The 14838-nt window shown below is 55.2% G+C and overlaps 2 protein-coding genes across 5 annotated transcripts in view; one reads left to right on the plus strand and one right to left on the minus strand.

Moving 5' to 3' along the window:
* The window catches only part of HMGXB3 (HMG-box containing 3), a 73252-nt gene that overhangs the window by 36697 nt on the left and 21717 nt on the right, over window positions 1-14838 (plus strand). For all 4 annotated transcript variants that reach the window (XM_021085011.1, XM_021085012.1, XM_021085009.1 and 1 more), the window contains exons 12-13: window positions 3232-3533; window positions 4042-4169. In XM_021085011.1, the coding sequence (XP_020940670.1) occupies window positions 3232-3533; window positions 4042-4169 (430 nt within the window). The remainder of the gene's footprint in view (window positions 1-3231; window positions 3534-4041; window positions 4170-14838) is intronic.
* Window positions 9737-10904, minus strand: LOC110259155 (30 kDa ribonucleoprotein, chloroplastic-like; the record flags this gene model as incomplete). Its single annotated transcript, XM_021082465.1, has 1 exon — window positions 9737-10904. A coding segment is annotated over one exon (681 nt), but the record flags the coding sequence as incomplete, so codon positions are not given.

Below are 14838 nucleotides of genomic sequence, written 5' to 3' on the forward strand. Positions count from 1 at the left end.
GCAGACCTGCTCCCCGAGGCGGGACCAACCTGTTCGGGTAGTAAAACACATTCCACTGAGCTCCTTCGGGCTTGTTGCTGCTGTTTGTTTATTAGGACCAGGAACGAGGGGCCTTTGCAGAGGTCCTCTGCATTTCCACCGAGTCTGTCTGTCTTTTTTTTTTTTTTTTTGTCTTTTTGCCTTTTCTAGGGCCGCTCCCGCGGCATAGAGGTTCCCAGGCTAGGGGTCGAATCGGAGCTGCAGCCGCCGGCCTACGCCAGAGCCACAGCAATGTGGGATCTGAGCCGCGTCTGCGACCCACACCACAGCTCATGGCAACGCCGGATCCTTAACCCACTGAGCAAGGCCAGGGATCGAACCAGCAACCTCATGGTTCCTCGTCGGATTCGTTAGCCACGGAGCCACAACGGGAACTCCCCTCCACCGAGTCTTTCTAAGGGAACGCCAGGGTGGAGCCCCTGAGGGCACAGGCAGAGGGACCCGGGTGGGGGCGGGAAGAGGGCGCGCGCCCGGCTGCTCGGGAGGCGGACGGTGCGCGGGATGGGTCGGGGTCCACGCCGGAGCCCGGCTGCTCCGGATCCTCGCCATGTGGGGACGCCGCGTTCTGAGAAGCGGGGGCTGGCGGGGTCGGGATCCCGCTGGCGTGGAGGAGCCGTGCAGGCGCGTGGCAGCGGGGGTGGTAGGAGCCCTCAGAGGTTTGGGGGCCACATCGGGGAAGGTGTCTGTGCGAAGCCTGTCCTGGGGCCGGGAGGAGCCCCGAGGTCGTCAGGCGGGGCGGAGAGGAGGGGGCCTTGCGCAGAAACACGGAGGCAGGAATTGGGAGGCGGGCTGCGCGTGGGCCTGTGCGGCCCATCATCCCTGGCCTGGGTTCGAGCGGCCTGGCCCGCCCCTGAGACAAGGCAGGCACGCGGCTTAGATCTGGGCCTTGGATTCTCAGGGCCGTAGGCCGTAGCGGAGACTCGGGCTTGGGCTCCGAGGCGCTGGTGGGCCTTGGCAGTGCCCGCGCCATGGTCCGTGCTGTGGGCTGCCAGCAGCGAGCTCTCCTTTTGGTGTCTCCCTGCGGCGGAGGTGCCGTGCTTCCCACGGATTCAGCCACACCCCCGGCCTCCCCCAGCATCACGTGCCAGGCAGGCGGGTCTGCTTTGCCCACGGGGACGCTGGCGCTTGCATGCGACGGGCCGTGAGCCTCGGGGCTGCCTGAGGGCCGTGTGGTGGCTGTGCTCTGACCCCGCCTTCCTCTGCTTCGCGGTCGAGGTCGCCGTCGCCGTGGCCTGTGTGGGAGAGTGGCTGGCGGGCTGGAGAGCTGGGCTGCTGAGGGTCGGCTCTGCAGGGCGCACGGGAGCCCTCGAGGGCCCCTGTGCCGAGCGATTTCGAATCCCACTCTTCCTCGTGCTCTCCTGACGTTGGTTCAGTGTCCGCTGCCTCCCCCCGTGACCCCGTCTTCAGATACTCCCTTGCCTTCCGGTTCCCTCTGTTTCGGAGACTCGTAGAGAATCACTGCTTTCCAGAAGGTGAAACGCGGCTTGGAGACCCAGGGACCGCCTGCGCCGTCTCTCTGGCCCCGGCGACCAAGGCCGTGGCACCGCTGGGCGGGAGGGGCCTTCGCGCCTGTCCTCTTGCCTGTGGCTCAGAGCCCAGGGTAGCAGGCCTGCCAGCGCGTGCTCCAGCCCGCGTTCAGCAGCACGACTGGCGGCACACGGCCTCCGAGGGCAGCTCCTTCTGGGGTCAGTCGCCATCCACCGTCCTTTCGTTCCGCGAGCGCTCTGTTGAGTGCCGGCCGGAGGTCAGGCTTGTGGGGACAGAGACGAATAGGACGTGGCCTCTTTTTGCTAGGAGCTCACCGTCCATTCGGGGGGAGATGAGTAACTGAGCCGTTACAGTGAGACCAGCGTGCCTTCGGTGTTCGGTTAATAAGGTTGTATTAAACGATTAGAACATGGCCAGAAGGAGTTCCTGTCTGTCGTGGTGCAGTGGTTAACGAATCTGGCCAGGAACCATGAGGTTGCAGGTTCCATCCCTGGCCTTGCTCAGTGGGTTAAGGATCCGGCATTGCCATGAGCTGTGGTGTAGGTCGCAGACGTGGCTTGGATCCCGAGTTGCTGTGGCTGTGGCGTAGGTCGGCGGCTACAGCTCCGATTAGACGCCTAGCCTGGGAACCTGCATGTGCCGTGGGAGCGGCCCTAGAAAGGACGAAAAAAAAAGAACATGGCCAGCAAAGACGAATTAGAATCTTTTGGAGTTCCTGTTGCGGCTCAGCAGGTTAAGAACCCAACGAGGGTTCAAAAGGATGCAGGCTTGATGCCTGGCCTTGCTCGAGGCGGTGAAGGATCTGGCGTTGCCGCGAGCTTCTGCTGCAAGCCCTGGGTCATGGCCCGGATCTGGCCTAGGCCGGCAGCTGCGGCTCCGATTCCACCCTAGCCTGGGAACTTCCACATGCCGCGGGTGCCGTCCTAAGAAGAAAAGAAAAAAGGGGAAAAAAAAGAATTTTTGTGTGTGCCCTCTTAGTGATGATTGGGAATCAGGAGATCAGCAGGGGAAGGGCTGGTGTGACTTAGCAGCCAAAACAGTGAGATCCGCCATAAAGCTGTGGCCTCGGGGGTTCGGAGGAGGGGGCCGTTCATGCTACATTTGCATAAGGGGTCCGAGAGCAACCTCGCTGCGAAGGGACCCTCCTGAGAAGGCCCCGTTTCCGTGGGCACTTCAGACCCTGTCTCCTGGAGACCGCTGACGCATGAGGTCCCCGGTGGTAGAGACCGGCGGTCGCAGCGGCCAGGTCCTTTTGATGCCTCGCGGTGCCATTCGCGGTCTGCGCCGCGTGCTTTGCTGGTGCTCTTGGTTACAGCATCGCTGAGAGGTGATCATTAGCATTTTGGTCCTTCTTTCGAGGGCGAGGAAGTGCGCTCAGAAAGATGGAGCCCATCGCCTTGGGTCACGCGTGTGCGTGTGTTCCGTGGCGTATCCCTGGTCTCCGTCCTCCAAACCCCACTCCTGGTGGGTGGGTGGGAGCTGACCCTTGAAACCCTTCCGGGAGGCGTGTAACCCTCTCATCTTCCTGGTGGAGAAGCTGAGCGCCCGGGGGGAGACGGCGCCGGTGTCAGCTGAGCTGCTTGGGAGCCTAGGCCCCTCACCTCTCGGTCGGGGGCTCATCCTTCGGCCGCTCACAGCCTCGTGGTGTTAGCCCGAGGCTGGCCCTCCTTGCCGGGGGGTTGGTGATCTATCCACTTCTTCCAGGAGGCGAGCTCCCCGCTCCCAGACGTGCTGAGGGCCACAGAGCCCCTGAGTGCAGCCCAGAGGGAGGTCCAGCGTCAGTCCACCCTGCAGCTGCTGCGCAGGGTCCTGCAGATTCCTGAGAACGAGGCCGAGCTGGCTGAGGTCTTCGCCTTGATTCACGAGCTCAACAGCTCTCGACTCGTCCTGTCCAGCGTGAGCGAGGAGGCGGTCACCATCGAGCAGACCTCTTGGTCCACCTACTACGAGTCGCCGTCCACGCAGTGCCTTCTCTGTAGCAGCCCGTTGTTCAAGGGCGGACCAGAGTAAGCGCCCCTCCCTGCCCCCCCTCCTCCTCGGCCTGTCGCCCTTTCTTCCAGAACCGTCAAGGCTGCGGCCTTGGCCGATGTGCGTCTCTGCTTTGCTTCGGTCCCGTTTCTTCTCCCTTGGCCAAAAGTAAAATTCGTGATGGTCATTGCCCATCATCCCTTCTCTCTGTTGGCAGTGCCCAAGAGTCACCGTCACCACCTTAAGGTTTAATTTAGCTCTGCACTTGCTGGCGTAATGCCTGGGCTTGGAGCTCATTGGGTTTCGTTACATTGGGCAATGAGCTCAGAGTTAGCGTAACGTCAGGGCCGACTCCCTAGACCAGATCCCAGCCCCGTGGGACCAGCCAGCCAGAAATTCCTGGCAGGGGAAGCTCCAGCGCCCCCCCCCCCCCCCGCCCCCGCCGCTGCCCTGACCGCCTTGAGGATGTTGCCACTGAGCCCTGAGCCCAGGACCTGCCTCAGGAAGTTGACGTCCCTCCTGTTCTCCGTTGGTGTTCGGTACTAGCTCCCTGGCCGGGCCCCAGGAGTGCTGGCTGCTGACGGCCAGCTGGCTGCAGGTGGTGACTGCCCAGGTGAAGATGTGTCTGAACCCCCGGTGTCTGGCCCTGCACAGCTTCATGGACATCTACACAGGTGGGTGCCGGCCCTTCTTCCCGCGGGGCAGTTGAGGCACGTCCCCGTGGCCACACCTCTGGGCCTTCGACCCCCGCGGCTGCTCTCGCGCCGGGCTTCTGAGCAGGAGGCCGTTCTCCTCCTCGGTCCCTCAGCGCGAGGAGATTCCGTTTATCTCTCGTCAAGGATCTTTGAATAAATAATTTTAAAATGACAGATCTTTCTCATGGAAAAACAAAGTGCTGACGAGCGGAAGTCAGAAGTAGTCCTGTTGCCGCGAGAGACGTGTGTAACGTTGTGCTCTGAGGTCTTTGCGGTGTATTAGCCATCTGTGCAGAAGAAAGGAAGGTGGAGGATTTGTAGGTTGATGGTTTTTCTTTGAGCAAAAGCGGGGTCATGCTGGAGTGCTCTTTTGCTTTGTAATTTTTATCTTTTTGGCTGTACCAGCAGCATACGGAAGTTCCAGGGTCAGGGATTGAACCTACGCTGCTGCAGAGACATCAGATCCTTAATCTGCTGCACCACAGTAGGAACTCCTGGAGTGTTTTATTTTTTGTCTTTTTAGGGCTGAACCCACAGCATATGAAAGTTCCCAGGCCAGGGGTCGAATGGGAGCTGCAGCTGCCCGCCTACACCACAGCCACAGCAACGCCAGATCTGAGCCGTGTCTGCAGCCTACATGCCACCGGATCCTTAACCCAGTGAGCGGGGCCAGGGATGGAACCCGTATCCTCGTGGGGGCTAGTCGGAGTCGTTAACCATTGCGCCACCACAGGAGCTCCCAGCGCGACCATTTTGAGGAGTGTGCGGTGCTCCGCTTTCGAGTTCTCCTGAGGATTGAGTCGTGGTGTGGCCTCAATCGCGGCTCGGCGCGTGCTCGGGAGGGGGAGTCGCCGCGCCTGCCCCCTGCCCCCAGCTCGCCACTGTCGTGATGGAACCCTGACCCCATGGCAGCCGTTTTGAGACTTGGAATCTCGAGTTACAAGTAGAGCTGAGCGCCCAGGGCGAAAGGGGCCACCATCAGTCCGTGTCGTCGGACCCTTTGGGGGCCTTATTTCGAATCCGTGCTTTCAGTGTCTTGCGTCGCCTGTCTGAGTTGTCGCTTTGCATCCTTGTCAACCCTTAGGGAGAGAGCCATTTCCCCCGACGTCTGTCCAGACCTCTGGTTCCTAGGGTTACGTATGTTTTTGAACGTTGACTTCATTTTTACGTCTTCACACAGGAAAAGGCGCGTTGCTGCGCACTTTTGTGAGTTCCGACAAATGCACCGAGTTGTGTAACTGCCACAACACACAGCAGAGCCCCCCACCCCAAAGGTGGTCTTGCACCGCCCTCGTAATCAAACGCCCTTCAGCCCCAGCCTCCACCAACCCTCTGGCGTAGCGGCCATTCCTCGTAGTCCTGTTTTTCCAGAGTGTCATGCGAGTTCACGGTGTGTGGCGTTTTGAGCCCGGCTTCTCAGTAAATACAGCCTATCACTGGTTTGTTCTGGAGTTCCCTCTGTGTGCAGTGGGGTAGGACTACACCTGCTGCTACTACAGCAAGCCAGTCAGCTTGCCGTGGAGGCTCAGGTTCAGCGCCTGGCCCGGTGCGGTGGGTCAAAGGATTCGGCGTGGCCAAGGCCGTGGTGTAGGTCACAGATGGCTTGGGTTCAGCCCCTGGCCGGGAGACTCCCATGTGCCGAGGGTGCAGCCATTTAAAAAAAAATAAAAAAAGTTTGGGAGTTCCCGTCGTGGCGCAGGGAAACGAATCCGACTAGTATCCACGAGGTTGCGGGTTGGATCCCTGGCCTCGCTCCGTGGGTTAAGAACCTGGAGTTGCCGTGAGCTGGGGTGTAGGCCGCAGATGCGGCTCAGATCTGGCGTTGCTGTGGCTGTGGTGGAGGCCGGCAGCTACGGCTCCGATTAGACCCCTGGCCCTAGAAATGGCAAAAAAAGAAAAACGTTTGTTCCTTTAGATTGCTGAGTGGTTTGGCAGTGTGCGGAGCGCCGCACTCACTCCATCTGGTCCTTCCGTGAGGACGTGGCAGGTTCTACTCGCTTTTGGCAGTTAGGAATAGAGCTGCTCAGACTTTCACGTGCAGGCTTCTGTGGGAGCATAAATTTTCATTTCTTTTTGGGAAACGCCCTAGGCGTCAGGTAGCTGGGCCATATAGTATATGCTTAATTTTATAGGAAATTGCCAGAGTGTTAACTGGGTGTTGGTACCACTGTGCATTCCCGCTGCCAATTGAGTGAGAGTTCCAGTTGGCTTCATATTGTCTTTTTTTTTTTTTTTTTTTAAGGTTTCCTTTGCTGTGCAAAAGCTCGTCCGTTTGATTAGGTCCCATTGGCTTACTTTTGCTCTTATTTCTGCTGCTTTGGGAGACTGACCTGAGAAAACACTCGTACGGCGGATGTCAGAGAGTGTTCTGCCTGTGTTCTCCTCCAGGAGTTGGATGGTGTCTCGTCTCATGTTTAAGTCTTTCAGCCGTTTTGGGGGCATTTTTGTGCCTGGTGTGAGGGCGTGTTCCAGTTTCACTGATTTGCACGCAGCTGTCCAGGTTTCCCAGCAACTTGCTGAAAAGACTGTCTTTTTCCCATTTTACGTTCTGGCCTCCTTCGTCAAAGATTAACTGACCGTAGGTGTCAGGGTTTATTTCCGGCTTCTCTGTTCTGTTCCATTGTCTGTCTGTCTGCTTTGGTACCGGGACCACGCTGTCTCGATGACTGTGGCTTTGTAATCGAGCCTGAGGTCTGGGAGGGTGACGCCGCCTGCTTGGTGTTTGCTCCTCACGATTGCGTTGGCCGTTCTGGGTCTTGTGTGGTTCCCTATACATGTTTGGATTGTTTGTTCTAGATCTGTGAAAAAGGTCCTGGGTAGTTCGATAGGGATTGCGTTGAATCTGTAGATTGCTTTGGGTGGTATGGCCATTTTTACGATATTAATCCTTCCAGTCCAGGAGCATGGAATATCTTTCCATTTCTTTGAATCCTCTTTAATTTCCTTGATTAATGTTTTATAGCTCTCAGCATATAATTCTTTCACCTCCTTGGTCAGGTTTATTCCTAGATATTTAATTTTTGGGGGTGCAATTTAAAAAGGTACTGTAATTTTATATTCCTTTTCTAATATTTCATTGTTGGTATACAGAAATGCACCTGATTTCTGAATGTTCATCTTGTATCCTGCTGCTTTGCCAAATTCATTGATCAGATGGAGTAGTTTTTATGTGGAGTCTTTAGGGTTTTCTCTCTCTGTATCATGCCGTCTGCATAGAGTGGCGATTTTACCTCTTCTCTTCCAACTGGGATGCCTTTTATTTCTTTTGTTTGTCCGATTGCTGTGGCCAGGACTTCCAGCACTATGTTGAATAGCAGTGGTGAGAGTGGGCATCCTTGTCTTGTTCCAGATTTTGGTGGGAAGGCTCTCAGCTCTTCTCCATTGAGTACTATATTGGCTGTGGGTTTGTCATAAATGGCTTTGATTGTGTTGAGGTATGTTCCCTCTATACCCACTTTGGTAAGAGTCTTTATCATGAATGGATGTTGGATTTTGTCAAAAGCTCTTTCTGCATCTATTGAGATAATCGTGTGGTTTTTGACTTTTCTTTTGTTAATGTGGTGGATGCTATCAGTTGACTTGTGTATGTTGAACAATCCTTTTGAACTTGGGATGAATCCCACTTGGTTGTGGTGTATGATCTTGTTTATGTGTGTGGTTTTTTGTTTTTTTTTTCTGGTGTTTTTAGGGCCGCACTCGACGTATATGGTGGTTCCCGGGCTAGGGGTCTAATCGGAGGTGTAGCCACCGGCCTACACCACAGCCAGAGCAACACCAGATCTGAGCCACGTCTGCGACCTACACCACAGCTCAAAGCAACACTGGATCCTTAACCCTCTGAGCAAGGCCAGAAATCGAACCTGCAACCTCATGGTTCCTAGTCAGATTCGTTTCCACTCTGCCACTACAGCAGCTCCATCTTTTTTTGTGTTGGATTCAGTTGGCTAAAATTTTGTTGAGAATTTTTGCTTCTATATTCATCAAAGATTTTGGCCTATAATTTTTTTTTTTTTGGTCTTTTCTGGGCCATGCCTGTCGTACATGGAGGTTCCCAGGCTAGGGGTCAAATCGGAGCTGTAGCCGTTGGCCTACACCACAGCCAAGCAAGGCCAGATCGAGTTGCATCTGCAGACCTACACCACAGCTCATGTCAATGCAGGATCCTTAACCCGCTAAGCAAGGCCAGGGATCGAACCTGCGTCCTCATGGGTGCTAGGCAGATTCGTTTCTGCTGAGTCACGGTGGGAACGCCTATGATTTTATTTTTGGTAGTATCTTTGTCTGGTTTTGGTATGAAACCAAAACCATTTGGATGATTGCGGCTTCGTAGAATGTCTTTGGGAGTGTTCCTTCTCCAACCTTTTGGAAAAGTTTAAGGAGGATGGGTATCAGTTCTTTGTATGTTTGGTGGAATCCGCCTGTGAAGCCATCTGGTTTAGACTTTTGCTTGTAGCAGGTGTTTTTATTACGTACTCAATTCCTTTTCTAGCGAGTGGTCTGTTCAGCTGATCTGTTTCTTCCTGTGCAGTTTGGCAGGCTGTAGGTCACTAGAAGGTTGTCCATTTCTTCTGGCTTGTCGAACCTGTTGGCATGTAGCTGCTCAAAGTACTTTCTCAGGGTTTTGTGTTTCTGTAGTATCTGCTGAGAGTTCTTTTTCAGTTCTTCGGCTGTTTGAGGTCTTTCCCTCTTCGCGGCGAGTCTGGCCAGAGGTCTGTCCATTTTGTTTACCCTTTCGGAGAACCAGTTCTTGGTTTTACTGACTTGTTTTGAATTGTTTTTTGAGTCTCTCTTTATTGATCTCCTCTCTGATCTTTCTGATTTCCTTCATTCTGCTGTTTTAGGTTTTGTTCTTTTTCTCATGGTTTTAGGTGGTAGGTTAAATTGTTGATTTGAGATTCTTCTTTTTTGAGGAAGGCCTGTATTGCCATGAACTTCCCTCCAAGAATTGCTTTCATGGCATCCCGTAGTTTGTTTTTTTTTTCTTTTTTTGTCTTTTTGCCTTTTCTAGGGCCGCTCCCGCGGCATGTGGAGGTTCCCAGGCCAGGGGTCGAATCGGAGCTGTAGCCGCCGGCCTCCATCCCAGCCACAGCAACTCGGGATCCGAGCCGCGTCTGCGACCTACACCACAGCTCATGGCAACACCGAATCCTTAACCCACTGAGCAAGGCCAGGGATCAACCCTGCGTCCTCATGGGTGCTAGTCGGCTTCGTTAACCACTGAGCCATGACAGGAACTCCTCCCCATAGATTTTGCGTGGTTGTTTTTCATTGTAATTTATCTCGGTTTTTTTAAATTTCCTTCTTGATTTCCTCATTGACCCATTGGTGTTTTAGCAGCCATGTAGGCAGTTGTTTCTCATTTCTTCTCCTGTGGTTGATTTCTAGTTTCATGCCGTTGTGGTCAGAGAAGATGATGGAAATAATTTCTATCCTCTTAAATTTGTTGAGGTTAGCTTTGCGTCCCAGTATGTGATCAGTGCTTGAGAATGTTCCCTGTGCACTTGAGAAGAATGTATATTCTGGTTTTTTTTGGATGTAGTGTCGTGAAAACGTCATTAAGTCTAACTTTTCTATTGTGTCCTTTAGGATCTCTGTGCCTTACTGATTTTCTGTCTAGAGGATCTGTCCATTGCCGTGAGTGGGGTGTTGAAGTCTCCTACTATGATTGTATTTGCATCAGTTTCTCCACTTACGTCTGTTAGTGTCTGTTGTATGGATCTGGGTGCTCCTCTGTTAAGGGCAGGTGTATTGACCGCTGTAATATCCTCTTCTTGAATGGATCCTTTTAGCATTAGTAGTGTCCTTCTTTGTCTTTCTTGTGGCCTTCGTTTTATTTTAGTTATTTATTTATTTATTTCTGCTATTATTTCGGTACTAGTGAAAACCCACGGTCACGTCTGGGACAGTGGCTACTCTCCCTCGGCCCGTGGGGCCGGGAGTTCTGAGGGGTGAGGACTTGCTGATGGACGGGCGCTGGGGGAGAGGGAAGGGAGGCTGCGTTCCTGGGCGGGCCTTCGGGGTCAGGGCTCATCTTCAGGGGCCTGTCTCATTCTCTGACCCAGGTCCTCGCACACCTGGGCTCCCCCCCCCCCCCACCTGGAGGGGACCTGGCACACGACAGGTGGCTGGAGCTATCCCGGGCAGAATCTTGACGGTCTTCGCCTGCAGTTCGAGGCCGTTGAGGGTGTGGGCGGCTTCGTCTGCATCGTCGGGCTCTGAGCAGCTCACAGACCCGAAGCCGAGGCTCTGCCCCGTGATCTTGTCCCGAACCAACTCGCAGGACTCGGCGTCGCCAGTGCTGCTGAAGAGGCTCTCGAGCTCCTCCTGGGTCCTGGTCTGGGGCGGGTAGTGGACCGTGAGCTTGGTCTTGCTGCCATCGGTGGCGCCATTTGCCCCAAGGAGGGGCCCGTTGGGCAGGGCCGGACCGGCGGGTGCGGTCCGCGTGGAGGGCAGCTCCGGGGGTCGTGCACTCCTCGGGGGGCGCTTGGCTCTCCCGCCGGGGTCCTGCCCGGGCGGCCTCTGGTGTGGCCGCTGCGGGGCCCTCGGTGAGGGCCGCGCTCCCTCAGGGCCGGAGGTGGGCCTGAGCCCGGGTCCGCGCGTGCAGATGGCCGGGTCCGGGGTGGCCTGCGGACGGCAGGGGATGGAAGAGGGAGCGGGCTCGGGACCGAGCCTCTCGCCGCCGCCCCTCCGCCCGGCCTGCCCGGCGCCCGGTGTTCAGTCCTCTCCCCTCGCCCGCCCGCCCTTCTGCCCGCGCTGCGTGCTCTGCGCTCTTTGCGGCCTTCAGCGCAGAGTCTGTCTGTCTGATACGCGAACGGCAGCGCCTGCTTTCGCGTCTTGTCCGTTGGCGTGAAGTGTCTTTGCCCGTGCCTCGCTTTCAGTCCGTCCGAGTCCTTTGCCCTTGGTCTCCTGTGCACCGCACGCTGTGGGCCTTGGCTCTTTCCGCCCGTCTGCCCCTCTGTGTCTTTGCATTGGAGCTTGCGGTCCGTTGACCGTGTCGGTGGCTGCTGATGAACCCCGTGGTTGCCTCTTTAAACCTCGCGTCCAGCGGATGCGGTCTCTCCTTCGCTCCTTTCTTTTCTGGGTCGGCTGGTCTCCGTTTCCTCTCTGTCTTCTTTTGGGTGTCTGTGAACGCAGGGCTCGGTTTGGGTCTGCAGCTGCCCTGTCCTCGGGGACGTTGCCCCTTCCTGTATCGTCTTGCTTTAGCCTGATGACAGTCGCAGAGTCTCGCCCGCGTCATTGTGAGAAGCGTCGCAACGGGCGCTCTCCTTCCCGCCGTCCGGGGTCTGGAGCCCTTACTGGCCGTCTTCGCGCTTGTCCTCCGTCTCGTGTTTACCGTGGCTTTGCAGTAGGTTTTGTGTTCTTCCTTTTGGGTCTGAACACTGGTTTGCTTGAGTGGTGGCTTTCCAGTTGCCGTTTCCGCCACCCCTTCCCTCCTCTTTTTCTTTAGAGAAGCCCTTGCAGGAGTTCTTCCAGAATGGGTGTAGTATGGCTGCACTCTTTCTGTCTTTGTTGGTCCGAGAAATTCTTTATTTCTCCTGTTTGAAATGACGTTCTTGCTGGGTCGAGTATTCTAGGCTGCAGATTCCCCTCTTAGACTCTGTCTTGCCCCTCTCTCCTGGCCTGCAGTGTTTCTGTCGAGAAATCAGCTCAGCCTTCTGGAGGTTCCCTTATGAAGAACTCTTTGTTTGTCCCTTGCTGCCTTTAGAATCCGCTCTTCAACTTTTGCCATTTTTGTTATAATACTCTTGGTGTGGGCCTGCTAAGTTCAACTTGTTTGGGGCCCTCTGTGCTTCCTGTATCTTACATCTGTTTCCTTGAGATTTGGAAAGTTTTCAGCCATAATTTCCTCAAATAGATTTTCAGTTCTCCTCCCCCCCTTTTTTTTTTTTTTTTTTTGTCTTTTTAGGGCCACACCCGCAGCATATGTTGGTTTCCCGGTTTAGGAGTTGACTCAGAACTGCAGCCGCCAGCCTACACCACAGCCACAGCAACGCCAGTCGGGCGCTTGCATCTGCGACCCACACCACAGCCCGTGGCAGCGCTGCGTCCTTAACCGGCTGAGCAAGGCCAGTGATGGAACCTGCGTCCTCATGGATGCTGGTCAGACCGTTTCCCCTGAGCCACGGTGGGAACGCCCACAATTCCCTTTTCTTTTTCTTCTCCTGGAACCTCTATCATGCGTAGACTGGCCCACTTTGCATCATCCCACCCATCTCTTCTCTTGCTTTTGTCGGTTTTCATTTGGTTTCTGTCTATTGTTCTTGCGTGAATTCTGTTATTGTCTTGCAAGTCACTTACCCGTCCCTCTGCGTTGTTCACTCGTGTGTGTGTGTGTGTGTGTGTGTGTGTGTCTTTCTAGGGTCCCACCCAAGGCACATGGAAGTTCCCAGGCTAGGGGTTGAATCCGAGCTGCAGCTGCCGGCCTGCACCACAGACACAGCAACACAGGATCGGAGCCGTGTCTGGGACCCACACCACAGCTCGCAGCTACGCTGGATTCTTAACCCACTGAGTCAGGCTAGGGATCGAACCCATGTCTTCACGGATGCTAGTTGGGTTCTTTACGGCAGAGCCATGACGGGAACTCCCGAGTTACTCATTCTGATGTTTGGTGCCTAGAAATCAGCTTGCGTCTCTGACTCTCTTGAACATTGTTTCATGGGCTTACCAAACATCTGTGTACACTTTTCTTTTTAACTTTTTTCAATTTTTAATTTTTTTTCTTTTTAAGGCCGCACCTGCGGCATATGGACATTCCCAGGCCAGGGGTCAAATTGGAGCCACATCTGCAGCCTATGCCATGGCTTGGGGCCATGCTTGATCCTTAACCCACTGAGCCACAGTGGGAATGACTGCAAATGGATTTTCTAATTTTTCGTGGTTCTTCCTTAAAGATTCTCATTGCTTTGTAAAGTAGTCTGCGTTGCTGTTCGCCTCCGTGCCCAATTCCTTGAGTATTTTCATTTCCTCTCCATTGCCCTCGGGGTCTGTTACGCTGTCGCGTTGTTGGCTCTTGCGGGGAAATTCTTGTGTTCTTTTCCGTGGGAATGGTTCCTGGGGTCTTCATTTGGCTTGTATTTTTCTTGCTCCGTGAGTTTAGGGAAAACCATCATCTCCTGTTGTCTTGGAGGGCTCTTCGCGTGCGGGAGTGCTCCCGGGTAGCTTGGGAGGCTTTACTGTTTTGGGTTTGTGCACCTGCTCTCTCTTCTCAGGGCGCGCAGGCTGTCATCACCTTGCTGGGGGCGCTGGTGTCTGGCCTGCAGGTGCTTCCGGGGAGGAGGAGGCAGGGCAGGGCCTGCAGCAGAGCTTGGTTGCCTGGCCCTCGACAGCAGCGAGGACCCATGGGGATGGGGGGGGGGGTGCATGTGTCCCCAGGGGCGTGAGGGCAGCGGGTGGCACTCTGTCGCAGGGGCCCCTGGGTGACCGGGGCTGCAGGGGTGCCCGTTCATGGGGCTCCTGGTGGTGCTCTGCACCCACCTCTGGAGTCTGAGTTGGCTGCTGGCAGTTTGCACCACCACCTGTAGCCTGTGCCAGAGGCACCCTGGTACCCAAAAGCCCATGGGCGCCCAGAGAAAACTGTTCCCAGGGCAGCCCCGCCCCTCCTCGTCGCCCTCCCCGGCAGTGAGGCCTCACTTCTCCTGCGCCCTGGCCCCGCAGGCTGTTTTCACACAGCCAGCCCTGGTCCTTCCCGGAACCCGCCTCCAGAGCCCGAGTCTCAGCGGCCAGCCCGCCTGCCCACGTGTCTCAGGCCGCGTTCCCCCAGACGGGGGCGCCGAGGGCTCTGCGGCGCTCTCTGCTTCGCCTCCGCCCGGTGGCAGCCGCGCTTTTCTCTGAGGCTCCGAGGTCCCCGCTCCGTCCCAGCCGATGGGCTGAGCTCCCCGTCGTCGGTCAGGGGCCCCCCAGGGCGCAGAGGCCTTTCCCGTCTCGGCTCCCTCCCTCTCAGGAGGGCTGCTCCCATCCTGATTCAGTCTCTCTCTCGCTCTCCCCTCCTTTTGTTCTGCTCAGTTATGTGGAGGGTTTCCTGCACTTTTTAAAGATCTGGGGACTTCTGCCAGGAGATCATTCTGTGTGAATTGTTTTTTTTAATTTAATTAATTTATTTATATTACTCCAATGAATTGATCACATCTGTAGTTGTATAACGATCATCACAATCCAGTTTCACAGGATTCCCATCCCACAGCCCAAGCACCCCCCCCACCCCCCTAAACTGTCTCCTTCGGAGACCATGAGTTTTTCAATGTCTGTGAGTCAGTGTCTGTTGTGCAAAGAAGTTCCGTCTGTCCTTTTTTCAGATTCCACATGTAAGTGAGAGCATGTGACACTGGTGTCTGACTACCTTCACTTAGCATGATAGTTTCTAGGTCCATCCATGTTGCTGCAAATCCCTTTCTTTCTTTCCTTTTTATGGCTGAGTAATATTCCATTGTGTATAAGTACCACATCTTCTTGATCCACTCCTCTGTCGATGGGCATTTAGGTTGTTTCCATGTCTTGGCTATTGTAAGTAGTGCTGCAATAGCCAAGACATGGAAATGTGTCTTTGCGAGTCGTGGTTTTCTCTGGGTAGACGCCCAGGAGTGGGATTGCTGGGTCAAATGGTCGTTCTATGCTTAGTCTTCTGAGGCATCTCCACACTGTTTTCCAC

This window comes from Sus scrofa, chromosome 2, assembly GCF_000003025.6.
Source record: "Sus scrofa isolate TJ Tabasco breed Duroc chromosome 2, Sscrofa11.1, whole genome shotgun sequence".
Classification (NCBI taxonomy): Eukaryota; Metazoa; Chordata; class Mammalia; order Artiodactyla; family Suidae; genus Sus; species Sus scrofa.